Source organism: Cryptomeria japonica, chromosome 9 (assembly GCF_030272615.1).
Source record: "Cryptomeria japonica chromosome 9, Sugi_1.0, whole genome shotgun sequence".
Lineage (NCBI taxonomy): Eukaryota > Viridiplantae > Streptophyta > Pinopsida > Cupressales > Cupressaceae > Cryptomeria > Cryptomeria japonica.
In genome coordinates this window covers 534,048,023-534,070,680 of record NC_081413.1, presented here as the reverse complement: position 1 = coordinate 534,070,680, position 22,658 = coordinate 534,048,023, and the positions used below count along the sequence as shown (strand labels likewise).

The 22,658-nt window shown below is 37.9% G+C and overlaps 1 protein-coding gene across 3 annotated transcripts in view; it reads left to right on the top strand.

Annotated features, from left to right (window-relative positions):
* Positions 1 to 6,146: 6,146 nt before the first annotated feature.
* LOC131077078 (uncharacterized) overlaps positions 6,147 to 22,658 on the top strand; it is a 119,087-nt gene continuing 102,575 nt past the window's right edge. The window contains exons 1-3 of one of the 3 annotated variants that reach the window (XM_058014495.2): positions 6,147 to 6,241; positions 8,283 to 8,474; positions 8,544 to 8,628. In XM_058014495.2, coding sequence (XP_057870478.1) covers positions 8,290 to 8,474; positions 8,544 to 8,628 — 270 coding nt within the window. In that variant the 5' untranslated portion in view covers positions 6,147 to 6,241; positions 8,283 to 8,289. Of the gene's footprint in view, positions 6,242 to 6,396; positions 6,627 to 7,822; positions 7,852 to 8,282; positions 8,475 to 8,543; positions 8,629 to 22,658 lie in introns of those variants that run through there. The other 2 variants (XM_058014493.2, XM_058014494.2) reach the window with 2 other exon arrangements.

The following is a 22,658-nucleotide window of genomic DNA, read 5'->3' as shown; positions in this document are numbered from 1 at the left end:
GACATCCCAAGCTTTCTCACTATCCACCCCCTTCACTTTAATGGATAGGAATATACAGAAAGCTTGGCAAAGAATCAAAGTAAGACATGGATCGTGGCAAACAATAAGGGACAGAGTAATAAAATACTGGAAGCTGAATGGAAGCCTCTAGAGAAGGGCTGGATTAAAGTAAATTTTGATGGGGCAGTCCAATTTTCTAGAAGCTTAGCAGGAGCAGGTTTTGCAATGTGGGATGATGATGGGGAGCTAATCAAATGTGGAGCCAAAAGACTTAGGAAGAGCACAAACAATGAGGCCGAAGTGCAAGCTGCCCTTCTTGTGATTGGATTAGTGAGAAGGGAAGGTGTTTGAAATCTCCACCTTGAAGGTGATTCCCTAATTATAATACAGACAATTATGAATGGGGAGTAAAAGCATGGCATCTTCAAGGCTTCATTGCAATAATCATAGAGGAGTTAAAATATTTTGAAAATTTCAAAGTTAGTCATATTCGAAGGGAATGCAATTAGACTACTGACAAACTATCAAAATGGGCTTTGTCTTTTGATTTAGAAGGCAAAGTTAATTGGAAGACTTCCAAGGGATCACATCTCTGGGAGATGTGACAATGCAATGAGTGGATGTTAGGCGTGGGATGAGTCAGGTCAGGAGGATGATGTCACCTTGCAGTATTTTAAGTGTGGCTCCCCTTCTGGGAAAGATGATTTGAAATCTCGCACAGGCTAGGAAATGATGACCCGTTAAAATTTTGGCAACAATGGTTGGAAATGGTGGTTTTTCTGGGATGACCAACTTGTCATGATGTCCTTCTCATTGGAAAACATTAAATTCCATCATTAAGATAAGTGATCAAGTGGAGATTGAAGGCGAATGTAAGGAAACCTCGAGGTGGCTAGAGGTGTGTCGACAAGATTAACAGGACGACGTGTTACACAAACAACCAAGACCTATGCAAGGTCTATAAAACGAAGGGTGGCTGTGTTAATTAAGGTAGTGTGTGAGGCGAAGATATTGGAAAATCTCTAGGAAAATAAGGGGAGATTTTTCAGAGGTTAAGAAGTTCACATTTCGAAATCATGGAGGCAAACTTCACAGTAACCACCAAAAAGCAACAAAAGGGATTTAAAGGAGCCGTGAGAAGAGATAGAATGTCTGAGCTGCTAAGATTCAAGGATGCTGAGATGGTCAACACGGTGATGGAGGTTGTGGGACCTTTTTTCATTTCATGGAGAATGTCTCACGATGGATGGTTAACCTAGACATCATATCAATGGTTATAGCTTGGGGTTTGGAAATTGGTGAAAACGTAGACACGGTTAAATGGGCAGTTACATCCATTTTTGAAGATGCAATGCTCAAAGGTTTGGATTTCATTCTGGAATGGGTAGTGTCAGGGGTTGGATTTGACTATTCAGAGGGCTTTGCAGAAGCTAAGGATGTAGATGAATTCGACATTGTATCTTTCGTCCGATGGATAGGGAAAGTTGATAAGGAGGCATATGTTTGGGAAAGGGTGGGAGCTTGGGAGAACCTTAAGCGGCTTATTCTAAAGCATGAGCAGAAAGAAAACCAGTTGACATGAGCATGGCTGGAGGCTCATCCTAAAGGCAAGCGCTCAGGGGTGAGGAAATGAAGAGCTTTTTCGGAAAATCCACAGAAGGTGCTGGAGCAACTCCGTTTTAGACTGGGAGGAAGGTTAATGCATATAATCTAGTCATGGCTGGTGTGAATAGATAGCAATAGTTGGTCCTTTACTATTCCTAGTTTAGTAGGCGGATTATAGATGCTTTCTGTCTCTATAAATTCTAGTAGGGTTTGGGTGGGTTTTTTTGGATATAAATGTCATGGGAATGCATCCCACCCTTTGGGAAGTCGAGAGATTTAGACATTATGGAGGGGGCTTTTTTTGTTTAGATGTTTTTCGGATGTCAGGGCTATGATGAGTTTGGGTATTGTATGTATGAAAAGACTATATTTGGGCATATATGCAGTTTGAAAGCTTGAATTTTGCTGATGTAATACTATATATTATAATGCAATAAAACCAATTATTATCGACCAAAAATAAATAAAAAAACATGAAGTATTTTTCAAATTGATGTTATTATATTGAAAACATCTAAAATCCTCAACAATGACTTTGAAATATCATTCTACTTACTAAAAATACAAGTAAGAAACAAAAATTCCAAATTATAACTTCCAAACTTCAATTAATAGGGGAAGAACACCAGTAGTCATGTGTGTTCCAATAACTGTGCACTCCTTGTGAACCCAATCCCCTAGTTACTAACTTTAAAGAAACCAAAAAAATGATAACTAAAATCCCATTAATAAATTCCAGATGTACCAATAACCATTCACTTTTTAACTTTTTTGTTGTATTATTGGCCTATTTGTGCATGACTACTACAACATTTATGCACAATAACTAGGTCAGTTGTGCAATTGGCAATTTTAAGTGCATGGTTATTTGGGCATCTTCAACTAGGTATTAGGAAACACTTTGAAATGTTTACTTTTTGACCCTTGCATGTATAATGGATCCCATAATGTACATTGTTACTACCCAAAAGCCAAAACAATAGCTATAAGTAGTCAAGTAGCATACAGAGACACTCACAACAAATCATCAAAATTCGATTCACTGTGTAGGATTTGTGGGTGCTCGAAGTTAGTTATAATGACTATGGGTACTCTTCCCTTATATAAAATTCTCTTGACCAATTTTATTATAAAGCCTGCTTATCCATCATTATGAAGCCATGACCAGAGTAGGTATTTGACATCACTTTCTATAAAATGGTCAAACTCTTTCGAGCTGAGCTCATTGGGAATGTAACATTTTATATCTTTATAAAGAGGTTCTTTCCCGCCTTTCTCTTTTACTCAAATCGAATTTACATAATGAACATGTTGCATGTTATTATGTATCTTGGTTTCGTAGGGTTGAAGTTGTCTTCATGTGTTGTTTTCTCAATACATTTCTTGATATAATTATAAGATAAAAATGGGTCCATTTTTTATTTATAAATATTTACAATAAATGTTTATCTTTTTGTCTCTCTCCTTCTCTCCCCCTCTATATCTTCTTATATTTGTATCTTTCTAGTATTCCATCTCACGATCTATATCTCTTTATATCTCTCCCTGTCCCTCTTCCTTTGTATCTCTCTATCTCTTCCTCTTTATCTACATATCTCTCTCTATCTTCCTCTCTTCCCTCTATCTCTACACATGTATCCCCTTGCATCCCCCTTCTTGATCCCACACTCTCCTTTGCTAGATCTCTATATCTATATCTTTTTGCCTCTCTATCTCTATCCTTACATATTTCTTCTTCGTCCTTTTCTATTTTCTACTCTAAACTAACCATATTACAGGCAGGAACTTGACACATTGCGTCTCTTGTTTTATTATAGTAGAGTTCATCCACATTACTATATACTAAAATCCACCTAACTACATCGACTATAATTTTGAACCTGGTCATATTGCCATTCTATAATATCAAACAAAAATGACTAGTCCTTCACCCTACTTGATATGTGTATATCAAGTATATAGCTAGTACTATATCATATCAGTTTCATACATACTAAGGATATATATAACCTTTCAATTTTCTACCATATCAAAACTAGATGATGAAACTATTTATCATGGATCAGGGGAAAGAGATAGCCCCCTTGCCTTGCCTAAGACCTCCCTCCACACAAACACACCCTACTTATCTCCATATTACACTTGCAATTTCTATAGCCTTACAGATCGAAAGAGAAGCCTTCCCCACCTCTACCTCTATATCCTTGTCATAACAACAGTTTGACTCATTGAAGCCTACCTCCACAAAGGTTTTTATAATGAAACCCATTGCCCTTACCACTATCAACTAGTGCAAATGAAGATATTTCCACTTAACCCATGGAAATGACCAAACTAAAAGTTCAAAATGGATTTTTCCTGGTTTTCCACACCTCTAATATCATCATGGAGAAGGTATATCTTAGGTGTATCAAATAACACTATCACATATCTAAATATCCACGACATATTAAAGACATTCTACCTTTCAGTTGACTACTCGAGGTCAAGAAGCATCCTTGTTGTCATAGCCCTTATTTCAACCCCAAGAGAGCCATCTACTTCTTTCACCAGCTCTTGTACTTTCATTATCCATAGCCAGAGGTCAATGTTCCTAGTTTCCTTCTCCAAAAAAACAAAGAAATCATTCAACATGTCTTCCCCATATTGTCTATCTTCCCATGCAATTTTCCCCTTTCCCTCGTCTTTACAAAGCTTCCTCCTTGCACAAATAAACTAATATAATTGTCCCATCTAATTCTTCCCACATCTTGCCACCTTTTCTAATAATGGTCAAGGTCTTAACCCCTTGTCAAGTTGTATATTTTATTTTATATAATATTTAAAAAAAAAATTATATATGTTTTTTGATCAGTAACTTTGATTTATATTGATATAATAAAAAGTTTTAAGGAAATACATATTGACTTTACAAAATCAGAGATTAAGCCCTCTCCAAATTCCAATAGAAAAAATAGAGCACCAACTAATAGAGATGCACTGCCTTCGAAAGATTTAACCACCAACCTCGAAAATATCTATTACCATCTACACCCTTGCCCATCAAAAATATAAAATGTGGTCTAAAACTATAATCACAGGGAATCCATTAACCAATCCCAACAAAAAACTACCATTGTACCCATTCCTAGACATGGAAAAACAATGCACACTAAACTTTTTTCTTCTTCTTGCCTGGACCATTCACCCAAAAATCTTTGTGTTTGAACACCTGCTTCTACTTCAAGCTCTTTTTCTTGGTCTCTCTGGCAATACATAGCTCCACCTCATGCTCTCGAAGGAAGTCTTTAAGTGCTTCCCATCCCAAACGAGTTTCCTTAGTGCGCACCACTTTGTTGGCTCCATCATTCCACAAAATGAACAATTGAAATGCAACATCAACTTCCCCTCCATCTGCCATAGTGCCCTCTCCAAACAGCCGATGTAGACCCTTCCCCACCACAACCCTTGCCAAGAGAGACATCAAACCACACAAAGAGCGGTAAGGAACACACACCTTCACCACCCACACTAACTCCTCCCTCGTCCCAAAGACCAAAGCCCACACCACCACTAGAGAAATAATGTCTGCGTTTGTTCTGTAAAGGAATTCTAATTGCAATCCTCCCCGAGCAAGAGCTCCATAATCTGCAAGAATGAAGGGTCATCAAATTTAAAAAATACCCCTAAACCATTTCTCGAATATCTTGCCAAAGAGGGCAAGTTGCTGTTTGAGAGAGTGGAGCGAGAAATTCGCTTCCATTTGCCTTATTTGTTGCACTCACAGGCTGCCTCCTATCTCAATCCTTCACTCTTCCACCTCATGCCAACGCCCGGAGAATGCCAAAACCTATCACCCATCTTCACATTTAAATGGCCTCCAACTTGCCCATTTGCAAGGACATCATTAAATGGCATTGAAGCTCGCACAAAATACCATAGTCACCTTAGTCCTCCACCAACTCGATCTCACAAAAATCTTCCCACATTCCAACCCCACCAACTTCACTTAATGATGTGGCCTTCTTTGAAAGTACATCCACCACATCATTACCATCCCTCAAAACATGGGATTTTTTAAATGAATAAAAAACTTCTAAATCCTTACAAATAATCTTGATAAATTTATTAATTTTCCATGCATTCACTTCCCCTTTTGAAAAGACATTTACCACATTTTGGGAATCGCCTTCAAGATGCAGTCGGGAGACAGATAACCGTTGAGCCATCCTCACACCCCATATGGCTGCTTGCACCTCCACCTCATTGTTTGTCCCATCAACCAAATGCCTAGCTCTGATAGCCACAATGTTCCCAGGCCAATCTCAGGCAACAAATCCCACCCGAATGGGCTTGGATTGCCTTTCGATGCACCATCAAAATTCATATTAATCCAATCGACTTCTGGTCTCTGCCATACCGTAGTAGACTTGGAACCATCATTACCCCTCACAAAAGCCGGATCCACACGAGAAGGCCCATTAATGGACTAGATTTTTTTTAATATTAATATAATATATAAAAAAAGAATATATATATATAAAGTAGGTATTTAGTTAATGAAATACAATGCTGCATTCATATATTTATATATTCGAATTGTAACTTTTTGTGTTGGGGAACCATACAGAATAGCGTCTCTGCTGTGGGAATGAAGGTAATCCACGTTTCTTGGCCCTTTTCCATAATCCTTAATTTCTATATGGTGGAAACTGTTTAGCATTGTTACATCCATGGGAATTCGCAATGAATAGAGCTCGTTGTTTCTCACAAGTTTAAATCAGTTTCATATGATACTGAATTCATATACGATGCTTTAGAGCTGATTACTCTTTGGTGTTGTGTCTCATTGTCACTTTATAAGTGAACTTAAACCTACACAATAACAAAAGATGCCCTGTAATCGAGCGGTATCGCATGGTCAAGAGCACAGTTCAAGGGATTGTGCTTTATAAGTTAGTAGGGCGAATTTGTTTGAGCTTAATCTATTCTCAAAATTGACCTACTGCACTAAGATGATTCATAACTCCACTGCACACAGGGTGAGGCTGTAGGTATCTATTATATGTTACATTTGAGCATGACTCATGTTTATAAATTTAAAAAATATGGCAACTGTATTGACCTGCCATCATTTCCCATGTTCTGTAATTTAAAAAATGTGTCCAGAGCTATCATTCACAGTATTAAAGATGACCCACAAACTCATCCTAGAATTTACCCAGGAAAAGTCTAAGCCAACAGGGCATTCTTATTAACCTGGAGTAATGTATAACCAAATGAAAACACAGTGTTTAATTGAAGCATTCAATGATTTATGAAAGTCATGAACACCATTGATGTTGCAAAGAGCTGCAAGGAGAAATTTATTACGTAGAGCTTAATCTTGACCACCCATTAACCAGTAAAGTAGATTAACTGCTGGCAGATCATGAATACCACTGAGGAGCAGAGGAGTGTCATTGTGAGGAGATAGGGCGTACATATTAAAAAGGAGAAACTTTTGTCCCAATGCAAAAGAAAGAGTTTAGTCACCAGCATTTTGTAAGCCAGAAAAGTAGAACAAGAGCTAGCAGATCATTATCATCATTCGCATTTAAAGAGGAGCATCATTGTGAGGAAACATGACATTATATCAACAAGGATATATGTATAACTCAATGCAAAACACAGGGTTAAGTTCCAACATTCTGTATGAGTAAAAGTTGAATGGCTGCTGGAAGATCATGATCATCATTGAGGTCTAAGGGGGAACACATTATGGGGAGGTCCAAATTATTCTGGTGCTCACTTTTTTTGCTACTTGTTAGCTCCTCATTTCATATGGAAGGGTGACCAATTTTGGTTTGGACAAACTTACTATTCAGCATTAGATGTTGCCCATGATCAATTTTCAAGAGGGAATGTACAATTAGTATTGTTTTTGGAAAAATGTGGTAAAACAGTTCAGTAAATTGACATAGAAATTGGAATTAATGTTCTATAACATATATTAATACAGCTAATGACCAAAACTGGCTAGTGGAACTCGAAAACAAAGGATAAATATATAACAGTATGTGAGAGTGTTGTAGAAAAAGAGGAGTTTATTAAATCCAAGCAAGTCCAAACAGCAATAAAGATATGAAAACTGCAAGGAGAGAGGGTAGCTGATACAGTTCAATAACTGATCAACCTTATTATATGAGCTGACAACCATAAAGTTGATCCCAAGGACTTGTTGAATAATATGCTCTGCTAATGGCCTAGGGTAATGGGGATTTCAAGGTAATATTTTTTGTGGGGAATAAATGTATATTGTAAGGATGCATTCACTATTTGACATCAAATTGATGTTTCTGTATTGAGCATAAGCTTTTTCATATGATCGTGATGCATCTGCCATGGTGCAGTAGTTTTTGTTTTAACAAAAAATCCTTTTAAAGGATTGTTTTGAAGTGCATGAGTTTGCATAATCACCTGTTAGGGTCTACCTTTCTCTTGTTAATTTCATTTGGTTCCTAGACTTAGCTATAGATGTTTTATCTTTGGTTGTTAGAGTCCTGTTAGCAATCCTGATTGGTTACTGCAATTTACTGTACCTTTTGAGACCCATTTGCTGACATTGAAGTTTGACTATTTGTAGACATCAATATAATTGTATTATCTTCTTAAGTATGATATACATTCATTTCCTTCTATGTGATTCTTATGTATAGGCTAACGATGCAAGGAAGTCCAAGTCCTAATGCACAGTCACCTGCTAGCACTAGATTATGGAGGCCAGCAGCCCAAAGAAATTTAAGAAATGTATGGTCCAAGATTGTTGGTCAAAAGGCTGCATGGATTTCTGCATCATCGAAAGCCCTTAAAGTTGCATCATCCCTTGTCAATGCTCATCTTTCTTCGAGGTAATTCATTTATTATGCTCCTTTCTTTTGATAGGGATTGGATAAAAATTAGCATAATTAATCATGCAGATACATGTCTACCATGGATTTGGGAATCCTCAAGGAAATTGATGGTATTTGCGATAAAGCTCAATTAAAGTTGTTGCATCAACAGGTGAACAGTGATTTAGTAACCTTTTTATCGTGTTGGAATATTCTTGTTTGAGTTTGCTTATGACTTTTTGGATTCATGATTCGTTGATTTCTTAATCGAATCATGTTGTTTCTTTATGTGCTGTAATGTTTTCTAGTACCTTTTTTTTTTGTACTCTAGAGGTATCCCCGCGACCCAGCCCAGCCAGTACCTCTTTTTAGCTTGTTAATCAACTTTTAAGCAAGTTTCAAAAAGATATGCAATATTACATGTTGAACATGGCCATTGGTTACCATTCTTAATAATATTCACTAAATATTTGCTTGACAGTGCATCCTATAAATTTGCTTAAATTACATAGATTGACACAAAATGCTACTTACATAAATAGAATCGTTTACATTGTACAGAATCATTTTACATCTTTCTTCAAAATACTATTTGAATAGATATTTGGCAAGCCTTGATTTATCATAAGCTTTGTCAAAGGTCAGAACCTAAAGAGGTACAAATTTGAACAATATTAGAGTTAATTAGAAAACAATCCTCCTGTGGCTTCTACAGGGGGGGGATCTCATATGTCAAATTGGTGTCTTGCTTGGCAGTGACCTAAAAAGATACCTTTCCCCTTATATATCTGCTTGATTCTGCAGTCCACACCATGATATAAAACACAAACATTAACATACATGCTACTGATATATACACAGTCATTTACATTCTCCCTGACAAATTAAATAGAAAATTAAAAGACAAAATTTACTCTCTGAGGAAGGCAACTGTTAGTTTCCATTCTCCATCTGGTCGTGCTCTTCATTTTCTCATTTTTATATAATTCCTTTTTTAGGTAACCAAATTGTTCTTTACATGGCACTAATTATAGAGCGATTTCAGGCTCTTTAGATGTTTTATATGTGGGTATGGCTATCTCTCATTTATCTTCATATTGTTGACTAGATCCCAGGGTTTCTCAACAAAATTCTCATCTGTTCAGATGACATTGAAGTAGATAAATTTTGCAATTGATTGAAACTTACCTTTTCTTGCTATAGGCTTTGTGAGTTCTTCTTTGTAGATATTTTTTCTGTATTCTACAGCATTAGTCACTGTGCCTTTTCTGACATTTATTTGTTTTCTTGGTTTACTTTAATCAGAAGTAGACTATCTATTCTTGAAAATGTACACTTAAGACAACGTGTTTATATAAACATAATATATATTAACTTTTTAGTCTGTTCTCAGGTGTGATGAACTCATTTCCCCGCCAATGAAATAATGATTAAAATTATAAATAAATGTAATAATTATTAATTCTAATAAATTAGCCTTGTGGGCCAACATGCTGTTCTTATTTTTGTTTTATTTTTAGTTTTGTAGCCTTATGAGGCCGACCTGGGATTGGATGGTTTCACTTCTTTTTCTTCTTGGTCGGTTTATTTTGGCCGACTTGTTAAGAAGTGCCTTTATATGTGGGCACGAGTGGATGATCAAGGCATCACAGATTATGAGTTGAAATCACTTTGGTGAGACCAAGTGCTTCCTGGAGTGAAAACTCCAGTAGGCAGACTTGGGTAGGATGAAAACCTTAGTCATAATAATTTGTTTCCTTCTGCACTTCACAAACATGCAACTCCTAAATTCTCCTTATTTGTAGGGTGGTGGAAGGAGTGAAAAAGAGAAAATCATTGATAGGCTTGCACCTCTAAACACAAACCATTGTCTTATCTGAAACATACCACACACACAGCCAAGGGGCACACATACAGGGGAGCTGGAACTTTGAGAACAACGACAAATATTGGGACACAATCATATCTCACATTGGCGGCAGCATTCCATGCATAGGACATTGGATCGGGAGAGTTCAATGGGCACCTCCATCTGCTGTCTTTAATGAATGGAGAGACACGACACTTGGAGTTGAGACAAATAGTATGAATCTGCTATATAACAGCTATGTAATTTTGAACTTGGTTCCGTATTTTCTGCTATTTTTAAGCAATAGAGTCTGTTTAGACAAGACTGTGTATGTAAACCAGATTAGTGATATGAATCAACTTGCTGAAGTAATTTTGATATCAAGTTTTTTGAGTCATTGTGCTAATCTGAAGATTAAACTGAGTTATGAAAAACTGGCTTTTATATCTGGACATATTATAAAATTTTGTTTATTGTAAGTTTCATAAGTGGGTATATTTCAGTGGTATCGTAGCACTCTGACTTGCTAGCCTGTGAGTGCTTATGAGTGACAGGGAACAACGTGATCAGCTGTGTGAGAAGAAGAAAGGAGCCACCATGGGGTATGGATGAGAAGAAATCCCTTAGGAGTTCATCAAGGAGACTAAAGAGGTGGTGACCAGCATGAGAGATACAATGGGAGAGATAGTTCAACTATTAAAAGGATTTGGCCAGCAGCTGAGCAATTAAAGACCTGTACAAAATAAAAGCAGCTCAAGCGACGAGAAAGCCTCAATCCACACAAAGACTTTTAGGGCCAAGTTTTAAGAAAAGGGACCAACAATAAATGTGGAGGAAGAACAACCCTATTAAGAGGAAAAAGTGTCAAGAATTCATGATGCTTACTATTCCTTAAGCCCTGTTGTTCGTGCAGATCTGATGTTCAGGGACTTTTTAGAGATGAAGTAAGCAACAGGACATGAGAGGAAAGGGTATAAAAGAAGGAAGGACATTCAACATCGATTGGGAAAGATTACCATCCCAACTTTTGATGGATTTGGCAATTTATCATCAAGGGCTTGGTTGCAGAAATTGGACACATACTTCCTGTTAAATCTAATGCTTGAAGAAGAGGCTATCAAATTTGCCACCTTGCATCTTGAAGGGATACTCAAGGGCATGACTCGATAACATCTTCGGAAGACTTCAGCCAAAGGTTGATTGAAATATTTGATAGGAGGGATCCGGAAATTCATTTCAGGGAATTAGCTCAGCTGAAGCAAGAGGGTAAAGTGGAGGATTTTGCAACAGAATTTCCAAGACTTGTAGTAATGGTCCTTGATGTAACTGAAAGAAGACTCATAGTTTTGTTTGTAGAAGTCTTGGCTGAACCTCTTAAAGGTTTAGTAAGGGCATTTGACCCAAGCACACTGCAAGAAGCCATCACAAGAGCCCTTAATTTGGAGGATTCAGCGACTAGGGACAGATTTTATTTCAAGAAGGCAGCACCTCATATTCTTCCCAAGAGTTCTTTTTAGAAGGATATACCAATTCCCAAGGGATCACCCTCCAAGCCAAGTCAAGTAGAGGTATCCAAGAATGAGCTTCGAAGAAAGAAGCTTTGCTTCACATGCCGAGAGCCTTGACAACCAGGGCATAGGCGTTTGGGTAAAGGGCAAATACATTACATAGAGGTACTTTCAGATGATGATACAAAAAGTGAGGAGGCTGAACCTGAAAAAGAGGTAGAAGAAAGGGAGCATGAACACCAAGGAGAAGAGCATTTAGGAGGTACACTTGCAACACTTTTAGGAGCACCACGATATAATGCTTTTCGTGTTAGAGGAATTTTGAAGGGCCAAAAGGTAACAATTCTTATTGACAATGGGGCTACTTATAACTACATTGATGAAGAACTAGTGAATAGATTGAGATTAAAAGTAGCAGATTTTGAGGGGTTTGATGTTAAAGTTGCTAGTGGGACAATTCTTCCTTGTACTAAGGAAATCCCCAAATGGAGTTGACAATGGGGAGTCTAAATTGGTTGTAAAGACCACCATAATTTCAAAATTACATAATTCACAAAATATATATAATTAAGAATAAATCATTGCCACATGTCTAGATATACAAGGTTAGAGATAAGAAATTACATTTCAACATATGAAGTCAAATTACATAAGCTGATAACAAGATAAACATAAGGAAACATATACCTTTACATTAAACCACAAGGTTGAAAACAATAAATGTATGAGGACCAAAACATGATGACTATCCACATCACGAGCGAGAACATTGCTGGAGCGCGTTTCCACCCTATCACGAAGTAGTTACACTTCCCCGGAATCTTTCATGACATGAAAGATACCCAGCCCAGCACGAGGAAGACTAACAATGTGAAACTCGCAAGAGTAATGGAATTGGTGTGGCATGATACATCCACATTCTAACTCTAATGCAACAATATCATAGGCATGAATATAACTCAAATATAAAGATAGAAGCAACAACTTTTGCTTAACTATCTAAAATCAAGGTCTCAGTTCCCTCTTAGTCACATTCATTCCAAGAGGTAAACATAACTTGAATTTATATCAAATATATGGATATATGTAATATCCCTTGGCTAATCTGACCCTGTTTCACTTATTTGAACCCCAAGGAATATTGTCAAACACTTGGCCTACAATGTTTGAAGCCACTGTAGTGAACTCTTTATTTGTCTTCTTTGGGTTTGCAGGCTGCAAATGAAGTTATGAAAAGCTTCTAACAATGCAAAGTTGTTATAGAAATGATATGCTAGCTGCTTTAGACCTTGCACACACATGGAATGACTGAAATTAACTAGTACAGCTAGTAGACATTAAGACAAACACTTTTCATGCATCCCAAAGTACACCTACAGCCATTATGCATTTAAGCAAACAGTTGGCATGAAAGCTAAGTGGCTGATTAATGTTGAACGTCACCTGGAATATCAATTGACCCCAATCTATATGTGATGAAGGCGGCTACAGGGGTTTGCAGAATGTAGAAGAAGCAGCCAAAGACTCCTTATTCAATCTTCATCATAAATTTGAACAAACATCTCCAATTTGGTCTCCACAAAGACCACAAAATTGGCAAGGTACTGTAGCGTGACATTGTAGCAGCAAATAAACCCTCTGTATGATGTTCTTAGTCTGCCATATACATATGCCCTCAGCTATGCCAATAAATCTGAAAATATATCTCCAATCAGCACAATGTCAACTTCTGGATGAAGCCAACCCTAGGAGCAACTTCAGATGAATATCTCACACCCTCAGATTGCTGATGCAATGAAGTCTTCACGTTCTCCAATGCCGATACTCTGGACAAGCTGCAGAAACCCCAACTTCTTCTCCAAAGCCAAGAGACAAGTCTTCTCATCAAAAATAACAATGATCAATTTCCCCTTCTCTTCTTTCAAAAGCCTTATATATATTTCCCATGAAGGTTTGATTTTCTCCAATAAGGCATTAAATCAATTAATGATATTAAATGACATTAAATGATATAATATTTTCACTTTGTCATTTAATATTTCACCTTGGTAAAAGAGCCACAATTAATTAATTAAATGGTCCCCTTTAATGATACTTGGACTAATAGAATATTAAAATATGTTATTTTTAGTATTAATGCTCATTCAGTGTACATTTTATTTTAGAAAGATCGTCTTCGATCTTCTCAGCAGTTTCTTTTTAGAAACTTGCTATTCTTGTAAATAACTTGTATTATTTATGAGCGTTTTGCTCATTCTGTTTATTCATTCAATTCTTTGAAATCCATTGCGTGTTTTCGCACTGTATTATGGTATCAGAGCAGGATTAAATTTTTTTTTTGGAGCAATCTTATAATTCTAAATTTGTTTAGTGAAGATTGCTTTCAAATTTTTTTCAGAGTATTTTCCTATGGGTGTCTAAGAATGCGTTTTTTTTTTTTTTTTCACGTTTTTTTCACACCCTCGTTTCCTGTGTTCGTGGCCGCACTGGTTCGTTTCCTGTGTTCGTGGCCGCACTGTGTTCGTGGCCGCACTGGTTCGTTTCCTGTGTTCGTGGCCGCACTGTGTTCGTGGCCGCACTGTATTTGGCGTCCGTGGCTTTCTGTTCTGGGGGTTTAGGCGCGCGTTTTTTCCAAAAATCGCGTTTTTGACTTCGGCTCCCGCGACCTCCGCCTGCAACGCCACTTCGCGTGATCTGTTCGCGTCTGCAGGCTTCGGTCTTTGTCACCTCCGCGGTGCCTTTTTTCTGCACTATCGCATGGAAACGAACCTCTGCAACTCGTCCTTTTCTGTTTGCCAACCATGGTGCCGACCTCTGCAAACTTCGATTGAAGTTTTTCCTTCCGTTTTTTATCGAAGTTCAGTTTTTCTTGCAGATTCGTGGTGGGTTTTTCGAAACCTAATCTGGGTTGTTGTCCAATTTTTCTGGGTGCCTCGATTTTTGTGCCTCGATTTTCGAGCCCGCGAATCCAGATTCTGATAGGAGAATCCTTCTGGGTTTTTTGCACACTTTTCTGGGTGGTTGTTTTTTTCTGGGTCAGCCAGGAATTTTTCTTGGGAAACGTGCAAATGGCTTCTCTCACCAATCTGATGATAGAAGGCAGTCAACGCTTTAATGGTCACAACTACAACATCTGGAAACAACGTATGTTGACCATCTTTGAATATAGGCGTCTTGACCAGCTTGTTTTGGGCAAAGAACTCAGTCCTGGTACACCTGGTGCAGATCAAGATAAGTTTGATGAACGCAATCGGGAGGCAGTCATGCTTCTCAAACTCTCAGTAACTGATGATCAGTTACCGCAGATTCCTTCCGGCAAGACAGCTTCTGACATCTGGAAGCATCTGAAGGAATTGCATGAGACATCCGACAAGAGCCGAGCATTCTTTCTGAAGAATCAGTTGTTCTCCATTATGATGGACGAACGTATGTCCTTACAGGAGCACCTCACGAGGATTAAGGACATTCGAGATCAACTCGAAGCTATTGGTCGGACTATGGAGGAAGAAGACATGGTTGTAATCACTTTGAAAAGTCTTCCGAAATCGTATGAACACTTCATTGAAACCCTCAATATTACTTCCACTAATGTTGATCTGAAGTTTTCAGAACTGTGCACCAAACTTCTACAGCAGGATCGCTGGAAACAGCAATTTGGTAGTAGTACTACATCAGCCTCCTCGGAAAATGCCTTCACAGCTCAATCCTTTCAGAAGGATAAAGGCAAATTTCAGTCCTCTCAGTCTTCTCAGCAGAAAGGCTCTTCTCAGACACAGGATGGAGCTAAGAAGAAAAATGTGCAGTGCAATTACTGTCACAAGTACGGCCATATGAAGAAAGATTGCCGTCAGAGGCTCGCTTCTGAACAAAAGAAGCAGGGAGGGTCACACCAGAAGGCGCATATTGCGGAACATTCCGAGCAAAAGGAGTCCGCCTTTTATGCTTTTATGGCTAAGAGGTCTTCAGATCATGCCAGGTCTTCTGCTTGGTACATCGATTCTGGTGCATCACGTCACTTTTCTCATCGGCGTGACTGGTTTACAGACTTCTCATCTTTCAGTGATTCCGTTGTATTTGGCGGAGGTGAGGAGTATACAGTTGTTGGCAGAGGCACTGTTCAGATACAGTCTGGTGGCAGGACTCTCCTTTTTCTGAATGTGTATTATGTTCCTGGAATGGAACTTAATCTGCTCTCTGTCAGCCAGATTATGAGGAATTCTCCTCAACTAGATGTGGTGTTCAGTGCTCACAAGTGCTCCATCATTGATCGAGAGACTCGTCTTACTGTTGCTGTTGGTCTAGAGGATTATGGCCTATATAGGCTCCTTGACACTGGTGATTCTCCTGAAGTGGCTCTGGCAGCTCGTGTTTCTCCTCTTAGCACTTTGTGGCATCAGAGATATGGACATCTCAACATTCAGTATCTCTCTCAGCTGTCTCGGGAGGGACTTGTTTCAGGGTTACCTGATATTCAGACTCAGCATCTTGGAGTATGCGGCGCCTGTCAAGCTGGCAAACAGCATCGGACTTCATTCCCACATGGAAAGTCTTGGCGCGCATCTAAGGTACTTCAACTACTTCATGCTGATATTTGTGGTCCTATGAATACATCTTCTGTTACTGGTTGCAAATATTTTTTGCTTATTGTAGATGATTTTAGTAGAAAGATGTGGGTGTACTTTCTTAAACATAAATCAGATGTATTTAGTATCTTTCAGAAGTTTAAGTCCTTTGTTGAAAAAGAGTCTGGACAAAGTATCATTACTCTTAGGACAGATAACGGGGGGGAATTTTGTTCTTCTGCATTCTCCAACTTCTGTGATACCCATGGCATCAAACGCCAGTTGACTACACCCTACACTCCTCAGCAAAACAGTGTTGTTGAGCGTCGCAATCGTACGGTTGTTGAGATGGCTCGTTCTATGTTACAACACAGGAGTGTTCCGAATAAGTATTGGGCTGAAGCAGTATTTACTGCTGTCTACCTTCTTAACCGCTCTCCTACTCAGGCTGTTAAGGGGAAGACTCCAGAAGAGGTTTGGTCTGGTCGGAAGCCTCAGATCAGCCACCTGAAGGTTTTTGGCTCTGTTGCCTATGTTTGGATTCCAGATGCTAAGCGCTCCAAGTTGGATTCCAAAAGTCAGAAACTCATGATGACAGGATACAGTGATCACCATAAGGCCTACAGACTGATAGATATAGACACTGAACGTCTTATCTTCAGTCGTGATGTTGTATTTGATGAAGACAGAGGATTCTTTCAGTCCCCTTCTTCTGAGCAGAATTCTGAGGATCAGCCTCACCGTGTTCTTATCCCATTAGGTTCGCCTGATGGGAGGGATGATGCAGAATCTATTTTCGATGATGCACTACCTGAGTTCCCATCGGAGAATAATCCTCCTCTTGCTGCTCCTGTTCCTGATCCTGAGCCTCTTCCAGCTCCTCCAGATGTTAGCACTTCTACTCTCCGGCCTAAATGGTGGGCCAAAACCATTGGTGATCTCAGGGATACTGAGCTCATTGAGGGTAGAACCTCCCGTAATAAGAGCAAACAGCAGCATACAGTCAATTTTGCTCTCATGGCTAACATACACAGTGTTTTTGAACGTCAGACATATTCAGAGGCTAAAGGTATACCTGAGTGGGAACAGGCTATGGAAGCTGAGTTCCAGAGTCTTCAGAAGAATCACACTTGGGCTCTTTCTGATCTTCCTTCAGGGAAGAAGCCCATTAGCTGCAAATGGGTGTACAAAGTAAAATACAAAGCTGATGGAACCTTAGACAAGTATAAGGCTCGTCTTGTTGCTCGTGGGTTCTCACAGAAAGAAGGCATTGACTATGAGGAGACTTTTGCTCCTACAGCCAAAATGAGTACCATACGGCTCGTTCTTGCCTTAGCAGCCCAGTTCAGTTGGAAAGTCCATCAGATGGACGTCAAGAGTGTTTTTTTGAATGGTGACTTACAGGAAGAAGTCTACATGACGCAACCCCCAGGATTCAAGGTTGCTGGTCAAGAACAGAAGGTCTCTAGACTAGTCAAAGCACTCTATGGTCTGAAACAAGCTCCTCGGGCTTGGTACATGAAAATTGATAAGTACCTGACAGATCATGGCTTTCAGCGGAGTCCATCTGATGCAAACCTGTATATCAAGCATACTAGTAATGATATTCTGTTTGTGGTTGTCTATGTGGATGACTTAATCATTACTGGCAGTTCAGCACATTTGATCACTGGGATCAAACAGGATTTGTGCCGCACTTTTGATATGACAGATTTGGGACTTCTACATTACTGCTTAGGAGTTGAAGTTTGGCAGACTGAGACCAGTATCTTTCTCACTCAGTCCAAGTATGCCAGAAGTCTTGTGGACAGGTTCAGAATGCAGGATTGCAAACCTGCCTCTACTCCTATGGAACCCGGGCTCAAACTTTCAGCTCAGTCATCCTCACCAGTTGTGGATGAATCTCTGTTCAGGCAACTAGTGGGCAGTCTCATCTATCTTACTGCTACTAGACCTGACATCAGTTTTGCAGTGAGCTACATTTCACGCTTCATGACAGCTCCCAAGGCTGATCATTTGTTAGCAGCGAAGCGTGTGCTGCGTTATGTGAGTGGCACTTTTGATTATGGACTTCTGTACACTCGGAGTTCTGATCCTATACTCAGTGGTTACACAGATTCTGACTGGGCAGGTTCGGTTGATGACCATAAGTCTACAGCAGGGTATGTGTTTAGTTTGGGATCTGGTGCTGTCACATGGACTAGTAAGAAGCAGCAGGCAGTGGCTCTCTCCTCGACGGAAGCAGAGTATCGGGGAGCAGTTAAGGCATCTTGTGAGGCGGTTTGGCTTCGGCGAATGCTTGCGGATATGCATGTCTCCCAGGCAGGTCCTACTCCCTTGTTTTGTGATAATCAGGGAGTGCTCAAACTCGCCAAAAATCCAGTCTTCCATGAAAGAACCAAGCATGTGGAAACGCATTGTCACTATATTCGACAGCTGGTTGAAGACGGATCCATCCAGTTGCTGTATGTTCCTACCTCGGAGCAGCCAGCAGACATATTCACCAAGCCCCTTGGTCCTAATAAATTTGTAAAATTCAGGGGGACTATAGGTGTAGTTAATAGATTGAGCATTAAGGGAGGGTAATAGAATATTAAAATATGTTATTTTTAGTATTAATGCTCATTCAGTGTACATTCTATTTTAGAAAGATCGTCTTCGATCTTCTCAACAGTTTCTTTTTAGAAACTTGCTATTCTTGTAAATAACTTGTATTATTTATGAGCGTTTTGCTCATTCTGTTTATTCATTCAATTCTTTGAAATCCATTGCGTGTTTTCGCACTGTATTATGGACCCTTACTTAAGTTATAATATAAAATTATATTATAACTTAATAATATAAGCTCAAAACATTAATGTTTATTTAAACTAAATAAACATTAATGTCTCCATTAATACTCAACATTTTTGAACGCCGTCTGAGTTGGGAGCTGACATGATGAAGCTGCATATGACCATACCCTTTACTAAAAATAGAAGGGGTTCATCTCTAACATCTCAAACTTACTATAAATAGTAAGTATAGCAAATGAAGTCCAAATGATGCCAAACGAAAGCTAGATCGAAACACACTGAACTTTGGTGACGATACAAGCCTTGGGAGACCCTCTATCCATACTCATTAGCCTACAAGGGTTAGAATGATAGGCTAATCACCCAAAAACCATGTCTGCTAAAATGGGGACATTACAATAAAACACAAGAATATATCTATGCAACATGCATACAAGAGCATGGAAGAGTATTCAAGTACTATATACTAGGCATAACCACAAATTCACAAAAACACTCATTGGCTTATAAACATCGATAATTATGCATTATCTCCTAGCTCAACGGCAATGTTACAAAATAAATCCAACTTCAATATTTTCCAAACATTCACAAGAGACCATAAAAGCTTACAAAATCATGTTTAAGTGTACAAAAGCTTAGATACGAAAAATAAAAATTCTACATATGCTTACTACAACTTCATCCTTGTTATAAAATGAAATATTTGAAAATTAAGATAAATTTTATATCAACAATGCTCAAAGATTTATCTCTAATTAGGCATACAACACTCATAATTTTTCTCTTCCTAGTTTCATATTCGAATGTACACGTAGGACTTTAAGAAGAAAACTACTTTGAGAATATCATTATAAACATAATTTTGACAATGATGCCTTATAAACAATAAGATTCATTAAAGTTTTTATGATAATAACCTACATCTAAATCATAGAGGTAAGATAGTTCTTCATCACTACAATGATAACCTAGGATCTTTAATGTCCTCTAACTGACCGTTATTTCCTTGACATCATAAAAACGATTATAATTCCATTGTTCTATACATAGGATGTAATCGGTATACATTAAAACTACGTTAATAGGATGATAGTTCTTAATAGCCAAGTCCTTCATGCAAAATCACATTCTTAGATTCTTACCCCATAAGAGTATTCCCCATTGACGGCAAAGAGCTACACCATCTTCATCATTAATCCAAGGACTTCCAAATTAAATGTAACCTAAATTGATAACACTTTTGCAAGGAGTTTAATAGAACATAATTGTAATACATCACCCTAGAGAAATTAAAACTCTCGGCTTCTCTAAAATATAAATATAAACCTATGCGTGGAAAGAATGAGCTCACATAGATCAAGGAGAAAGGGTTTAAGCTTACGGTTTGCTACCAGACTCAACAAGGGAGAGATAGGATACACAAATTACTCAAATCAAAAGTATAAGAAGTAATAAGAGAACAAGACGCCTGAACCATTGACAAAATACTACAAGGTAACACTATCTCTTGGAATGCAATGATAACAATATATAAGCACAAGATGGAATAATCTAAAGGTCCAAAAAGGGTCCTAGGATTGATAGAATTGAAGAATTTAAACAATATGCTCTTACACTATGCTGAAGTAAAAACTCGGAAATAAAATTCAGCACATTTAGAAATAAATATTTAAACCAAAGAATGCTTTGTACCGTTCGAACAACAAAGGCTAAAAACAAAGCAAACTAAAATGGAATTCATTGAAAACTAATGTGTATAGAACATACATATATAGAAGATCTATTTAAAATCTTGACTGATAAAAAAAAACCCAAAAAAACTAGCTTTAAACTTAGAAGAGTATCTGAATATTTTGCATACATGCAGATCGTAGGAAACAAAAAAAAACATCTAATATCTAATTAAAAGACATCTAATGCATGCAAATATCAAGGAGTATTAGAAATCGATTTAGCTAATATCTATTCAAGGCCAGGTAATGTCCTGTGCACTTGATGAAAAACATATTGTAACAAATGGAAACCTGTGGTAAGATAAACCCAAAACGGAGCTAAAGATAAGAATTTAGAAACTTAGCTGTAAATGCATCCGATTTGGATGAAAACAAACTCCATCTTCTTTGTTGAAGAAAATAAGCCCTCTCTCTGTCCGCTTGTTTTGTTATGGTTTGGGATTCTCTTCCTGTTTCCAACGATCTCTAAGCAAAATAAAACTAAATAGTGGATTTGTGGCACAGATCTATCCTAGATACCCCAAATAGAAATCCTCCATTGATTTCATCTCAAAGGGTGGAAAAATAAATCTAGCTATCCTTGATCTTCTATCGGCTTCTTCTATGCATCTTAGTAGCTGATGTAAAATTTCCCCCCCACGCTTCCTGCTTAGTTTCGCAATGAAAATCGTCATCTAGTCTTGCTTATGAGCTTCTATTTGTTCTCCCCACTGGTCTTTTTCCATGCCGAAATAAGTTAGTTTTGCCTAAAACTGCCTATCCCCTCCATGCAAAAAAAGTGGCGACGTTATTTTTTTTTCCCTTAATGCATGTCGTCTAACTTCCACTCCACTCTTGTTTGTGGCGACTGGTTTTGGCATGTACCACTTCCACTTGCTCTCTCCATTAAAGAAAATCCTCACAAAAATCTGTGATTCCCTTATTAAAGTTTCTTTTTTCCTCTAAAACTCCTTCCTCCACGTGGATACATGGAAATGTTTATTTATTTAAACTCACGTGGGCTCTCTTCTTTTTTTTGAAAAGTATAAATAAGCCTTTCTTTTTCTTTTCTTTAATAAGTATTACCTTTAGTTCTATTTAAGTTTTTTTTACTTTTCTTTTTCTAAAAGCATGTTTTTTTTCTTCTAATTATTACTTTATTTAGTAAAAATATCATGCATTATTAAATGCATATTATAGTTATATATATTATTTTTTAAAATCTTTCATTAATAACTATTTTAATATATATATATATATCTTTTTAAAAAGAAATTAAAACATTCTTTTGTAATAAAGTAAAATTACTAATATTTCTATTTTATTGTTCTTCTAAAAGTAAAAGAAAAATCATTTAATAAACAAAAATAAATTATTTTGTAATTTATGAACAGGGTCGTGACATTGGTGGATGACTTTTATGTTCAACATCGATATGGAAGTGGTTTTAGGAGTTCAATGGTTTTACTTAATTGATAAATATGAATAGAGCTACCGAACCATGGATAATAAGGGGCCTATGGAAGTTTCAGCTTAGAGGATGGAGTGTGCTTTTCGCAAGGACCAAGTAGCATGGGTAGTTGAATGTTTAATTATAGATACACGTCCCTCAAAGGATGGGAGATCCTACAATGTAGCAATTCAGTCTATTTTGGACAACCATGGTAAGGTATTCAAAGATATTCCTCCTAAACTACCACTAGATAGAGGTTTTCAACATATAATTGAGATTGAGGAAGGAGAAAAACCAGTCATGATCACTCCATATTGACA